Source organism: Glycine soja, chromosome 15 (genome assembly GCF_004193775.1).
Source record: "Glycine soja cultivar W05 chromosome 15, ASM419377v2, whole genome shotgun sequence".
In the NCBI taxonomy this organism is placed as follows: Eukaryota; Viridiplantae; Streptophyta; class Magnoliopsida; order Fabales; family Fabaceae; genus Glycine; species Glycine soja.
In genome coordinates, this window is record NC_041016.1 from 1,184,745 (window position 1) to 1,199,130 (window position 14,386).

A 14,386-nucleotide genomic window follows, 5' to 3' on the forward strand; every position below is an offset into this window, starting at 1 on the left:
TGTTGTTTTTTTTTAATATATATATATATATATATATATATATATATATATATATATATTCATCAACACAGTACTTCCTTATGCTACGTGCGAAAAACCTCACAAGACAGAAAAGCTCGGGCAAAAAAAGCCTAAAGTGCCAAAAGCCCATAAACCAAATTCATGTCAGGAAACAATTAAATTGATTCACTTTTTCATCTTTTGAGACAAAATGATTTTTAATGTGATCAATTCCAAATCTTTAAAGAATGGGTTTTAGCCCACTAATTGGGCCAATTCCCTCCATGGGTAGCCTAATTCAACTTCTCTCTTTTTTTATAGGCTATACAATCCAACTCCATGGGCTGCTTAACCACTTCTATTATTTCCATGAATAAATAATTATATTAATATAAATTTTCTTTACCTTCTCACATACCAATAAAAAAAAAACTATTAGACGGAATTCATCAAATGTTTAAGCATATACAATAACAAGAATATTACAAATAAAACAATTGCCACATCAAATAAAATATTAAATTACTTTTCATACACTGCAATAGATGTTTAAAAAAATTGTCACAAACATAGTAGATGTTAACACATCAAGTTATCACTTTAGGAGTTAATTAGGCAACCAGATGTGATACAAAAAAAAATCATTTTTTCCTTTCAGCTACAGTTGTTTTATTTACATAGAATACATCACTATTTCGCAGATTAATCATGTTAGTGTACTGTCAAATATATACGATCGCATCTTCAGTTCTTTATAGCAAAAGGCCTTTAGATGATTTCAGCTCAAATCACATAACCAACAATTATTTATTATATATAATAAAAACGACGTCAGATTGATATTGATCAAGAGCTACAAGTTGAAGCCCCTGTATTATAGAATTGGATTTCATAAACTAATTATTTTTTTTCCTTCCAGAAGCATGATTATTTATAAACATAAATCACACCTTTTCTATCAGCCAGCATGCAGCATCTTGAAACGGTTTGAGGAGATTTACATTAATTACAACTGAACAAAACATACATGAAACGTTTATCAAAGGGCATGAATCCATTCAACTGCATTCTCTGCAATAATTTGAAAATTCAAATACTGTTTATTTAACACTGTCAAATGCAATCTTCAGGACTCATCCCCAATCAAGAGATCTTAAGTGTAATATCATATCATATAACACAACCAAGATAAATATATTTTACCCAGAAAAAATAACTGAAAAAATAAAATAAGCGCAACCCAACTCATGATAAGCTCTGGCCTAGGTTCTGTGATATTGGCCTTAATTCACTGTACATTCTGGAACATTCAAGAGAAAAATCCGACATAGCCCTAAAGAGCTCTGGCATACGATTTTTGAGACTTACCAGAGTTTTTTGCCTCACTTGGAGGCATTGCCTTGCATAGGCTTCTTCCTCATCTTCCAATCTCTTCTTCACTTGTTCAACTGCAGACTGCCTCGTAACAACTTCATCAGGAGCATTAGCGTCTTCTGCCCTATCTGGATTGTATTCATCTGGTATTTTCTTTTGCATATACTTGTTATACCAATCTTCAAATTGTCTGGTTTTGCGGGATAGCTCCTTTCGTGTATCCTCACATTTCCTCTTCAAAGCTATTTCTTCTTGTTGCTGATGGTAAATAGTCTCTATCACAGCAACAAAGTTTCCTATAGCTGTCCTAGCAAGCTCATCAGGAAGCTTATCAAGACGGTCATTCCATGCATAGAGAAGGCCTTGTATGGGTGGGCTTCTAACTCTTGGAGGCGAAGAAACCTTTTCCTTCAAACTGCTTTCAATAGGGATAATGTTTAATTTTAACCAAGTGTTTAGTGCCTTTATGTATCCCTTTTGATGGTTGACAAGATTCTCAAAGTGTGAATGCCATTGTTGCACAACAAGAAATAGCTGGTATGTTCGGTCATAATGGTGTTCGCTAGTTGTCTTAGGAGACTGGGAAATGTCTAAATTTCTCAGCAATGTCACAGTCTCTGATTGCTTCACATGGTGCTCTAGCATGGTTTTCCACATAGTGGCCATCCTGCAGTCCATAAAAAGTCCATCAATATTAACAGAGAAGCTTATATGTGTCATGCGTAAGGATGTGTTTGTGCACTCATACAGATCCAGACTAATGTATTAACTGGATTAAGGAAAAAAAAAAAATTCCCTGCAAGAAGCATGCAACTTGCATTCATTAGAGTAGAAACATGCGTAACAACAGGAGCATTAATGAAGACTCGAGAAGTAGCATGCCAAATATGTGAATTGAGATAACAAAAAGAAAAAGTTCTTCAAGGTTACAAGACAAGTCATCTATAATTATAATATGTGAATTGTAAAAACAAAAGGATAATTATTCTCTTACATACACTTTCTCTTCCATCTCACTTCCACCCTATTTTTCTATCTATCTCATTTTAACATCACATCACCTATCATTTCTTTCAATTTCTCTCTATCTCTCTCCTATTTTCCACCCCATGGGGTGGATGAATATCACTAATCGAAGAAAAAGAAAAACTTCTACATTATTACTCACCCATCAACAAGCTGAACAAGTCTTGGATACAACTGTTCATCACGTAATCGGTTAATCTCGGAGACTGTTGAATCCAAGGATTGCATATCTACAATGTATCTTGTATGCAAATGACTGACAACTGCTTTTGCTTTCTCCAATGCTTCAGAGTTGGTGCCTCTTTTCTTCAGCTTATTAAGTGCGGCAACTTTTCTTTGGTACTCAAATTTCATTAGTTCACCAGCCTATAAAATAATATTATGCAGACAAATTCAGAATTAGAACAAGAAATGTGTGTCTGTCTGTATGCATATTTAACCCAGAACTAAGCAAAGATAAGGCAGTAGAAAAAGGATAGGTAGACAGAAAGATATAAATATTTAAAAAATACATACATGTACATTGTCATACTCAGAGCTGCATGACTTTGAAAGAAAATTGTTATAATTTAAATAGGAAAGGAGGACGAGTTAAGTAAAACTCCTATCACATAACAGTTGTCTCAGTCAAATTACCTTAACTTCATCGTAGAGTTTCTTCTCCCACGCTAACAACTTGTCCAAGATGGTGGCATGCGTCTCATGCTCATCCGAGTCAAAATCATCCTTCCCATCATCTAAATTAGGTATTCCCTTAAAGGATCGGTTCCATGTAATAACTCGCATGACCCGTGCAGAGTGATCGATGTGCCCTGCAAGAAGAATACAAAAACAAAAACCATTCGCATAAATACACTTCATTATGACAAAATAAACGAGCAGCTTGTTTCCCCTCCCTAGTCCAAACTAGCCACACTCTTACAATGAAATCTGTGAAGTGATCATCATTATTTCACACCTTTCCCACCAATTGATCATAAAACTAGAAGTTAAAAAGCTCATTACTTCAAACAAGTACCCAATTTAGAAGTAGCAATAGGTAGGTACCTCTATTATCCGCAAAATTGGAGTGATAGTGCAATCGTGTGGCCTCAAGCATCTTTGAAACCTCATGAGCAGCCTCAGAAGCCTTGAGAAAATGATCATCGAGGTCAGCAAATATCTGCAGCAGATTCCCAGAACGTTGCACAATCCTCTTCCCCTCCACAGAACTGGGCGTCTGCTTCATCTTCATCGACACCGGCGTCTCCATCATTTCCTCCGGCACATTCACAGGCTCGGGCTGGGGCATGGGCTCAGGTACAGGCTCAGGAACCTCAACCTTCCTGACAGGTGTGACAACCTCATCCTCCTCCTCAAGGACAACCCTGCTGGGCTTTTCCTCAAACACCTTCCTCTCAATATCGTGCACTTTATGGACAGCATCTTCTTCAGCGGCATTGAGGCTGGTCCCGGCAATGTTCTCCATGGAAGGGAAGAAGTACTCCCAAGCACCACTTTGAGTGTCCGGCGCCATGGAGTGGTGGTGATGATGTGTCGCGTGATCAGGTTGTTTGGAAGGAGGAGGAGGCATAGGAGGACGAGGCTCTTGCACTTCTTCTTCTGACACCCTTCTATTACTATTAACTCTGTTGCTTCTTCTCATCCTTAAAGACCCTTCGTTTTCTAACTCCTTGTCTTCCTCATCGTCCTCTTCGACGATTGTGGTGACGGGCTCGGGCCTGGGCCTGGAGTCGGGATTGTTGATCTTGATCTCGGGCATGCTGGCGGCCCGCTGGAGAGGTGGGGCGGGGGAGAAATCGGGGAGAGGGGGCGGCGGGAGAGGAATTTCGAAGGGCTGTGCCGCCGTCACGTAGGAGGAGGAGCTGCTGGTGTTGTTGTCGTTTGAGTGAAATTGAGGGTTTTGGACTTCGCCGTGGGCGAAGTCGCCGAGGGCGGCGCCGGTGTTCTTCAGGCAGGTGGCGTAGGCGGAGTGGGCGGCGGCGAAGGCGTTGCGGGAGGATACTGAGTCCTTCATGAAGCGCTTCCGCTCCTTGCATCGCGCCACCGCTTCCTCGTTCTCGATCTTCGATTGATTGCAACCCATCGAGAGAGAGACCTTTGCTTGCTTACTTTCCTCTTCGGATCATATCTCTGTCAAGAAGATTTAGAATTACAGAGAGAAAAGAATGGGAATAAAGGTGTCAAGTGAAAAAAGTGAATGTTCCAAGGATAAACTTTATTAGTACACGCTATACTGATTAGTAAACAATTGGGATTGGCCAAAAGTGTTTACTTATTTATGTTTTTTAACTATCCGTTCAATTATCCGTAACAATAACACCATCTTAACTCATTTATGTTTTTTAAGAAAAATAATTAATTAATTTAATCATATTAAAATTTTCAATTATTTATATTATTATTTTAAAATTATTATTTTCTAATTTATTCATTGGCTTAATTTTTTCTCATCAATGTTTCGAGAAAGAATAATTAAATAAAAATATAAAAGAAAAAATAATTAATACATCTAAAAATTAAAAAATAATCTTATAAAAATGAACAAATAAAATTCTAAAGACAAAATTTATAATTAAATACGGAAGGAATAATTATATACTCTTCATTCCTAATTACAAAATCTTTTTCAAATAATACAAGTCTCTAAATAATACTCCATCTAAACTCTTCTTTGTAAACAAAAATAATTAATTTCATATTAATTAAGAAATTTAGTTGAAATCATCTAATTTTCTAATGCCAAGTAAAAAATAAAGTTATTTGCAAAATGTCATTCATTGGAACTTACTATAATAAATAAAAAAATGAATGATTGAAAATAAAATTAGAATTAAATAAAAAATATTTTAGGAATGATAGTATTAAAAGATATGTAAAAAAATAATTAATGCATTTAATAATTAAAAATGATCTTATAAAAGGAATAAATAAAATTCAAGAAAATATTTTATAATTAAAGACGGGAGTACTTTATTTGTACATTAAAATAAAGAGATGTGTAATAAAATGAATTTTTTTATTAAAAAAAGTAGTATAATACTATTATAGAAAGAATCTAATTTTTACTTGTGATGTAAAAAAATTTCACACAGTTAGTCAATTAAAAATTATTTTAAGTATTATTTTAAAATAATTATTATAAAAATTAATAAGTTACTAGTGACAATTTAGTATTAAATGACAATATGTATTCTAATTAATTTTTTTAAAAAAGTAATATATGTAAAATTTTATTAGAATATAGTAATATTATAAAAATTAATAAATTATTATTAGTGACAATTTAGTATTAAATGACAATATGTATTCTAATTAATTTAAAAAAAAGTAGTATATGTAAAATTTTATTAAAATATAGTACTATGTAAAAAAAATTACACTATTATACAATTATATATTACTATTTTTAATTATTTATATAAGGAATAAGTAATTGATTAATTAAAATTAATAAAATAGTTTAATTAATTAAGCTCAATAGTATATGCATTATGATCTGCCTTTTTTTAACGTCTTCGCTGACTGTCCCTATCACTACCTCATTAGAAACTTAAATGTACTTTTCTACTTCATAATGCATATGATAATATGATATTGAACTTAATTAGTCAAATAGCAAGAAAATCATCCATCATCCATAATATAAAAGCTAAGGCGCCAGACAACATCAATTATAGTGATGGTCAAAGGACCGCAGTAGCAGCGATGGTTTAGGGACACTGACGATGACATTGACAATAATCAAAGGGTGCTATTGTTCTGTTCGGAGGTTGTTCATACTGAAGACTGAAGTTAAGGAGATTAATAAATAGAATTTTGAACAAGGTCACAGTAAATTATTTGAGTTTATTAAAATATGTTGCAATTTTTATAGGTTTTTTATTTCATTGGAATAAAAAAAATTAGTGTATGTTTTTAAAATAAGTTGTAATTTATTTTAATAAACTTATAATTAAATTTTATGGTATACAATTTCCTGAAAAAAGAAGCTATTAAATAAACACTTAGTTAAGTTGCAGGTCAAATTGTATTATAAATCTTCTCATATTTTTCTTCTAATCTTCTTTCTTAATAAACACAATATTAAATACATTTTAAGTTCTGGAGACTTGGAATTAAAGAATTATAATAACAACAATAAATTTTTTATCTCACGCATGATGATGTTGACTCAATTAAAGACCAAAGACCAAATTTTCATGGATATTATTTTCCAAATAATCTTTCCTAATTTCCTCCAACATTCTCATTCACCAAAAAAAAATCCTCCAATATTCCTAATCTTCCTTTCTCCCTTTTCAGAAGTTAAAAAACCATCCAATTTATCAGTTAAACAATTAAATGTGAGATGTTTTGATTAAAAAAAACTGTTATAAGATTATAAATGTACCTGTGCCGTGTTTTCCAATGTATTTCAATAATAAAATCTATAATTCGTTTATCCAATGCTCCAAGCAAGACCCTTCAAGTTTTAATCCGGGTCACTGAGGCTTCATGATTTTGATCCTAAGTACTTGATCTGCCAAATCTCAACGTCGCGTCCTCTATCATATTCTCCAACATACTGTGGAATTTGAGAGATGTCCATCTGCTTCCCCACAAAATTAGGCATGCTTACAGACTCGAGGCTTTCAATTTCTGTAATAAATTACGTACATCAAGCATTCCATATTATGAATAATTATGTAAAACTAATACACACTAAAAATACATATATGTGCTTACCATCCTCATCCCTGAGATAGCTTCGAAAATGTGAATATCCATTTGCAACAACATCAAGGTCAGAAAGAGAAAAGTTGTAGCGCTTTTCCAGTGCCATGTATAACACCTACAAATAAGATGAATGTTGAATAAGTGAATGCACTGAAGAGGGGCTCAACAGATCATGACTGCAACATTTCCTCCCCATGTTCCATACTCATCATGGTGCGTGTTATCTCCATACCCCTCCCCTTTGTTAACATAATAATAATTGAATTCATAATGTTTAAAATATCAAAGAAAAATATATTTCATTTTATCATTTTTATTTGATTTGTTTGCTTTCTCGATTGTATTTTTTTTCAATACTAATATTGACAACAGTGCATCAAATAAATATAATTTGATCTTGAATAAATTGATCAATTTACACATGTTAAATAGGCTTCTTTTTTTTTTTTTTTACTTCATCAAGTAGTAGATTCGTTGGATTTTCTGCTATACAAAAAAGAAATTCTGTTTTGATACCTTTGTGGAACCCCTTGACATTAATCTCTCTAAGGTACTGAAAAATGCATCAGTCAGCTCATCACTATAAATAACATCAGCAGCCACCAGCAAAGAAGCATTTTCTGCATCTTCAATTTCTCTGGAAGTCCAAGAATACCTGGATGATGCATAAAGTGATTGTGAGCACACCTGATATAGAAAAGTATAAAGAAGCAGTTATGTTCATGCCAGAACCAAATGGAAAATATTGCGAAAAGAAAGAAGCAATAATTTCTTGGGAGAATATTCATCAAAATAATTAACTTTACTTTTGTGTGGAAGGAGCCTCTCCTGTTTTTGCTTTAGGAGGCCAGCAACCGAACCAATCAAGTTCACGTACATAAATTTTGGCTTGATAATTCAATAATCCAAAATTAAGCTGAACGTTCTTTGCACAGTTGTCAAGTATTTCAGTCCCATGGTCTGACAAATAATAATAAGCGTTGTCCGTCCATTAAAATCATCAACTTTAAAAGAACAAAAATTTAAAAGAAATAAACAAGTTCCTCGTATAACAAAAGGCACCATAGTTCTCTATAATTATGCAATATGGTCCCCACTCCCCATTTGTAGTAGGAGAATATGAATTTCCACCATGATGATTCATAGGAGCAGGGAAGAGTGGCACTCAAATAAAAGAAGGCACCATACCTGTTAGGAACACTGCATTTGCAACACGTGCAAGTAATAAACCCACCAAGCCTGGTTGAAAACTTGAAATCAAATACATTTCTTGATAAATAACATGCTGTTCTTCAAATACAGATTTTATTATTATTCCTCTTCATAGACATCAAAGCAGTTATTAGGAGTGCCTCAAAGTGTTTTATTAAACAATCAGCAGTTGAATAAGAAAACACATTAATTGTTTTTCTTTTTGTAACAATAACAACTAGTCTCAAACTTATGATAGCTTTTCGATTGTAACATGCTGCTGTTAAGACTTTTCTATCGCAAGAATGACAAACTCTGTTAGGTTGATTTAGGTGTTTATATAGAAGTAAGATGAGGGAACTTCTAAAAAAGTTAAGGTGCATAAGCTGATTTTTACTCTTGCAAGTTTGATTCATTTTTATTTCCCTCTCATATTACTCTTTGTTTAGAAGTTTATTCAAACTAGCCCTAAATCTCTTAATATATGTGTTTCTGTGCTGCTGAAATATCTATCTCATTAGAAGAATGCTAACGCCTAAGTCCTAACAACACCGTATCTTTAACACTATATTATTGGATGAAATCCTATGCTGGCCTCATCATATACTAAGAGGAAGTGTTAGAAAAAGAGAAAGAGGATATCCCTGGCACTTGTCATCTTATAATTATAGTTCATTAGAAGTCAGAAATGAAGACTTAAGGAAATGATTGCAAAACGTAAGAAGAAATGACAAAAAAGGGAAAGTAATTAATTAGCAACATACCAGTTCCAGCGCCAAGTTCTAATGCAATAACTTGATGAAGTTGAGAGGAAGAAGATGCTTTATGCAATATAAAATCAGATAATAATAGTTCAGCTCTCCAAACCTGACAAGAATTTGGGGAAAGTAATGAAAGAGATGAATGGATGGATTGGAAAGGCAAAAAGATGATGAGAAATACCTGGAGACCAACATTTGGAATTGACGAAGTGATGTTATGCTGGATTCTGACACTAAATGAATGTTGTGCGTTTGCTTCGAACATAGCGGTGCGTCGTCGAGGGAGAAGAAGGTCGCCATCTTGGTCGAATTGGAGATTCGTAGAGAAAGAGAAAAGGGAAATATAGGGTCCGGAGAAACCGGCTGGGCAACCCAGGTGCACCTCGCTCATCACTTCTTCTGATTCCATTCCTATCCTTGTGATTCGATCAAGGACCAAAATATCATATCCTACCCACCCACTTTGCCAAACAACAAAATATATTCATCTTAATGTCATTCTTGAAGTGAAAACCATGTTTTTATAAGAAAAGTATCCTAAAATAATAACGAATCAATTTAATTTATAGAGTTATTAACGAATCAATTTTAAAATATTATGTGCTTGAAATATATTAATAAATAATTTTAATACATTATTATATATTTATATAAAAAAATTATATCGTTAATCAACTAATTTTTTATATGAAGTTATTAAATAAAGAATCAAAAATTATTTTGTAATAATTATATTAACTAATTACCTTTAAATTAATTTTTAGTTTCAATATTCCAATCTCATTCAACAATTAATATGCTTTATAAAATTTCCAAGTAAATTAAAAAAATACAGAATTTAAAAGTAGAAACAAATATTATTGAGTATTTGAGAAATACTCGAGAAAAAAAAAACTCCTGTAACTCAAATTGGTCTTACCTAATTAAATTTAAATTTATTTTTAGTATAAAATTTTAACCTAAAAGTCTAAATATTAATTAGCAAAATATTTATTGATGAAAGTATATAGTGGACTAAGTCAAACAGCTTGATAGCCCATTCAAAGAGATGCATAACAATGAACCAACTTCCTTCAAAGAATCTTGTGATTGGATCAAGGAATATAATTTTTTTCATTAGCTTAGGCTACTCATTCTTGTAGTAATTAACTTGTTTTGTAAAATTATCAAAGGCTCCCAATGGGCTACATCTGCATTTGTTCAATGTTGTGCTTGTAGCTGTGATATGTTTATCTACTACACCATGTGGAAATTCATTATGCTTATTAAATAGTCCACTTCAATGTTAAACTTTTTACACTTAAGCTTCTCCTCAAGCAAAATATAACTTGTTATGAACTCATTGCAAAATTTTAGTGCATACACAAAAAGTCATACTTGTGCTTATAAAGGTCTCGAATATGACCGAACGACAGTGGGGGTGGGGAGCCGGGGAGCCCGTCCCTGACTTTTTGATAAATTTTTTAAATTAAATTACTCATTTTGGTTCCTATTTTATAATAAATTATAATATATTTTTTTTTAAAAAAAGTCATAATTTTTTTTCTCAATGTTATTTATAGTAGTAGAAATTTGAGTTTATAACTTTTAGTTTTTTTTTTATCATTACCTTCGACACATTAAAGATTTTATGTTATTTATCTTAAAATTTTAATCAAATGTCACTGTTAAAAAAAATCATAGGAGTAGTAAAAAAAGAAGAAAAGATCAAAATCAACTAAAAAACTTTAAATTTTAATTACCTAGAAATATAATTTCATAAAATTAAAAAGTTATATAAAAATCATATAAATATGTTTTATATATCATTTTATATTTATTAATTAATTTTATCAAGTACTTTCTAATTCAAAAAATTAACTTAACCCTAATTAACAAAATTTGCCTTCTGGTTTCAATTTTTTATCGATAAAAGTTAATTATTAGATTTTTATTAGCCAGAGAAATCAAATCCGTCATCTTTTTTTCCTCCCTTCTCCTTTTACAACCAGCTTAAGACTCCGTGATTTTCACATTAATTATCTTATAAAAAATTGTAAATGTAAATAAGTGAGTGGGTCAACAACTACACCTACTTGTAGTTCTTTAAAAAAGAATGACATTTTTATTTCAATCTCAAAAATTCACCCGGGAATAAAAGAACTATTTTCCACAGTTGGGAAGTGTGAGGTTGTTGCTTAATGTAATGCATTAAGAGCTCTGGATACAAGTGTGAACATCAAAACAAGCTGGATATACATCTCAGAGAATTCGGGAAAAGTAAATACTACTGATATTTAATCAAGAGGAGATTAAAATATATCAATTCACTTCTAATTATCCAATTCTGATTCATATTTTTTGCTGAAACATATGCTTGATTATTTAGATAAAAATACTAATCATCAATGATAAGTAAAACTTACTTCATGTAACTGAGGCGGTGACTGAAGTCTCTGCTCCAAAGCCTTGCTGTTCCATTCAATAGAGAACTCTTGCGCTACATCATGCAACAGCTGGATCTTCATTTCTTTCGAAGGAAGATCTTGCCTCAACTTTTCAACAAACTGCAGAAAATCAATTATTCAAGTAAGTGGATACAAAGACGTCATCAAGAAAATAATTTACAGGCTATAAAAGTGGTTCCATCAATTACCTCTTTACTTATGTAAAGTTCAAGAGAATTCCCAAATTTCCCTGTGAACAACGTTCTTAGCTCGCGTAGTTCCGGAAGATCAGAAAATATTGTCAAGCTAAACTTCTGCTAACGCCTTCAAGTAAAGAAAATTTAAACAGTGACAGGCTGAACTAATTAATTAAAGCTGAGGAACATACTTAAGCAATGAACCTCCTAGTTTCATTAAATTCCACCCAACAAAAGGAATGCAAGAGTGATGGAAGATAAAAAAAAATGACTACATATTGTATTGTATACACAAGAAATCATAAAATCATACATCTGCTTGCAAAGGTTTCAAATATGATCTGACAATATGCAAGTAACAAATTTTCCTATAAGTTCATAGCAACATATCATCTCTTGCTCGAGGAGAAGCCCTTCGGCCTGCTTGAAGTGTAAAGAGTTTAACATTCAAGTTGACTACACTACTAAAAAAACCTCTTTTTATGACATACAATTTAAGGCCCTTCGTCTTTGTTATTTAAAAAAAATAAAAAAGGTTTTTTCATTGGTTTTTTACACAAAACATTTGTTGTTCTCTACGCATTCTGAGCAAAGCGAACCTCAAAGTTGACCGAGAAGGCAACATCTGCTGTGCCCTAGTCTGCCCCGCCGTGGTTGTGTGTGCCGTGGTAGCTTCAGTGCCGTGACTGTTCTGTGACTTGCGAGCCCCCCTTTCACAGGTATGCGTTGTGTTTTAAATTTTTCGCTCAACCCTATTCTTTGAGCCACTTATGTCCACTGCAAAGAAATCTGGACACTCAAACATTTCAGTATTGGCGGGTCTCTGAAACCCTCCACATGAATTCCACTTGGTGGAATCATGATAGGGTTTTGGGGGACTTTCACCCATTCCCTTAAGAGGGGTCTGATGGATTGTTTGGCATATAGCCAAGTTTTAAATTTTTTTGCTTATTATTGTACGTATATGGATATTCCAAAGTCTAGTAATCTCCTATGTTAGTTTTCTACTGCTCTTATATTCTTGTTTTGTTTAATGCCTTGACAACATTCGTTTAAATCAGTAAAACGAGACTCTGAAACTAGCTAAAATATTATTTAAAGATGTATTATAACCTTTCATCTTTTATTTTCTGTTTGACAGGTCCTTGCCTTTAGGGACATAGATCCCCAAGCTCCTACCCATATTCTAATCATTCCTAAAGTTAGGGATGCATGGTTGACTGGTCTGTCCAAGGTATTTGTTAATGAGTTTTCTGCGTCTGTAGGCATATTATGTTGTCTGAGATGTTCATTTGAAGATCATTTATATACATGTGCTCAGTATGCTCAATAACATTATTTATTAATTATTATATAAAGTAAAATATATTTTTAAATTCATGTAAAAATAACATAACGATATAGGAAAGTTCACAATAGTGATAGATTTCCTTCAGTATGAGCATACTGGTAGCATGAAAGGCTTAATTTTTCTGATGAAAAACATTGTGCAGCTTGTACACTCATCTAATAATACTGCTTTGAAGTTGTTATTTGAGGACTATATGGCTTGGGAAAAATTACTTCACTGAATCCCTGAAAGTTTGTCCTCACGTGCCAGCTAACATTGCTACTGTCCATTACATTGCTTTGAAGTTTGTAGTCATATATGAAGTGTGATGTGCGATTTTGGATCCAAATTAAGCTCTGTAGATATGCAGAGTTTAGGAGTGTTGCTGTCTATTACATTGCTTTGTAAACTATGTGTATTCTTCTTCTTTAAATTATTTATACTGATGCCAAATATTTATTAGGACATAGTCTATTGTTTCTCTAAGTACTATGATTTATTCTACTATAAAATTGGTTCTTGATAATTATGTAAGGTTTTTATTCATAGAAACTCATTTTAAAATGTGGTTTGGCTTGTACAACAAGGAAGTTTCTTAACTTCTTTTTATGGTGAATCTAGTTTGGTGTTGTTTACCTTTTTTTAGTAGTGCTAATTAATAAGCATAATGAATTTGCACATGGTGTAGTAGATAAAAATATCACAGTATACTGCTGCAAGCACAACATTGAATAAGTGCAAGATGTAGCCCATTAGGAGCCTTGGATAATTTTACATAACAAATTAATTAATACAATAATGAATAGCCTAAGTTAATGAAAAGAATTATATTTTATTCAAATTTTCTGTGATCCAATCAAAAGACTCTTTTAAAGAAGTTAGTTCACTGCTACGCATTTCTTTCAATAGGCTATAAGTTGTTTGAAGAAGCTGACGAATATATTGGAAAAGGTCAGAAAACTGTTCTTGCGGAGAGGGTATGTTCTTGTGTCTGAAGATCAAGAATGCAGAGACTCTTGTGAGGAATGGAATGAAATTCACAAAGAAAGAGTTTGGGAAAAATAGTTGCTTTATCAGCAAGAAAGAATGTAGAGAGAAAAAATGGGAGTTTGTGAAAAGAAAATAGTAAGGAGAAGTAGTAATGAAATGCAATGGGGTGAGTTTTGAGGAAGAGAGAGAGAAAGGGCCATAGCTAAATTTTATTTTTTATCATTCAAGTTCTGGGATTTACTTACTACTAATAATATACTGTATATTCTCTCTAAAAATATTAAATAGTGTTATTTAATTTAGTTATTAATTTAAATCAATATTATTTTATTATATATATAGATTTTATTTTATTCTATTACAACTATATTC

The 14,386-nt window shown here is 32.5% G+C and overlaps 2 protein-coding genes and 1 long non-coding RNA gene across 6 annotated transcripts; 1 reads left to right on the plus strand and 2 right to left on the minus strand.

The window, feature by feature from the left end:
- Positions 1-975: 975 nt before the first annotated feature.
- On the minus strand, positions 976-6,906 carry LOC114386899 (nitrate regulatory gene2 protein-like). Of its 2 annotated transcripts, XM_028346965.1 has the most exons (5): positions 6,794-6,906; positions 3,448-4,533; positions 3,037-3,212; positions 2,543-2,766; positions 976-2,041 (listed from the first exon to the last, which is right to left on the minus strand). In XM_028346965.1, exons 2-5 carry the CDS (start codon positions 4,484-4,486, stop codon positions 1,246-1,248), a joined length of 2,235 nt encoding a protein of 744 aa, XP_028202766.1. In that variant the 5' UTR covers positions 4,487-4,533; positions 6,794-6,906; the 3' UTR covers positions 976-1,245. The 2 variants fall into 2 exon arrangements, with proteins under 2 accessions (XP_028202766.1, XP_028202765.1); XM_028346964.1 differs by lacking the exon at positions 6,794-6,906 and having other exon boundaries at positions 3,448-4,614.
- Positions 6,579-9,549, minus strand: LOC114386901 (methyltransferase-like protein 22). 3 transcript variants are annotated; one of them, XM_028346967.1, is made up of 7 exons: positions 9,265-9,549; positions 9,075-9,177; positions 8,308-8,358; positions 7,926-8,079; positions 7,636-7,774; positions 7,129-7,234; positions 6,579-7,041 (listed from the first exon to the last, which is right to left on the minus strand). In XM_028346967.1, the coding sequence occupies exons 1-7, from the start codon at positions 9,478-9,480 to the stop codon at positions 6,896-6,898; spliced, it is 915 nt and encodes a 304-aa protein (XP_028202768.1). In that variant the 5' UTR covers positions 9,481-9,549; the 3' UTR covers positions 6,579-6,895. The 3 variants fall into 3 exon arrangements, with proteins under 3 accessions (XP_028202768.1, XP_028202767.1, XP_028202769.1); XM_028346966.1 differs by having other exon boundaries at positions 9,253-9,549; XM_028346968.1 differs by lacking the exon at positions 8,308-8,358 and having other exon boundaries at positions 9,253-9,549.
- A 2,674-nt stretch (positions 9,550-12,223) lies between these two features.
- LOC114386759 lies at positions 12,224-13,004 on the plus strand. Its single transcript, XR_003661178.1, has 2 exons — positions 12,224-12,413; positions 12,836-13,004. It is a non-coding gene; the product is annotated as an uncharacterized LOC114386759 (long non-coding RNA).
- Positions 13,005-14,386: the final 1,382 nt, after the last annotated feature.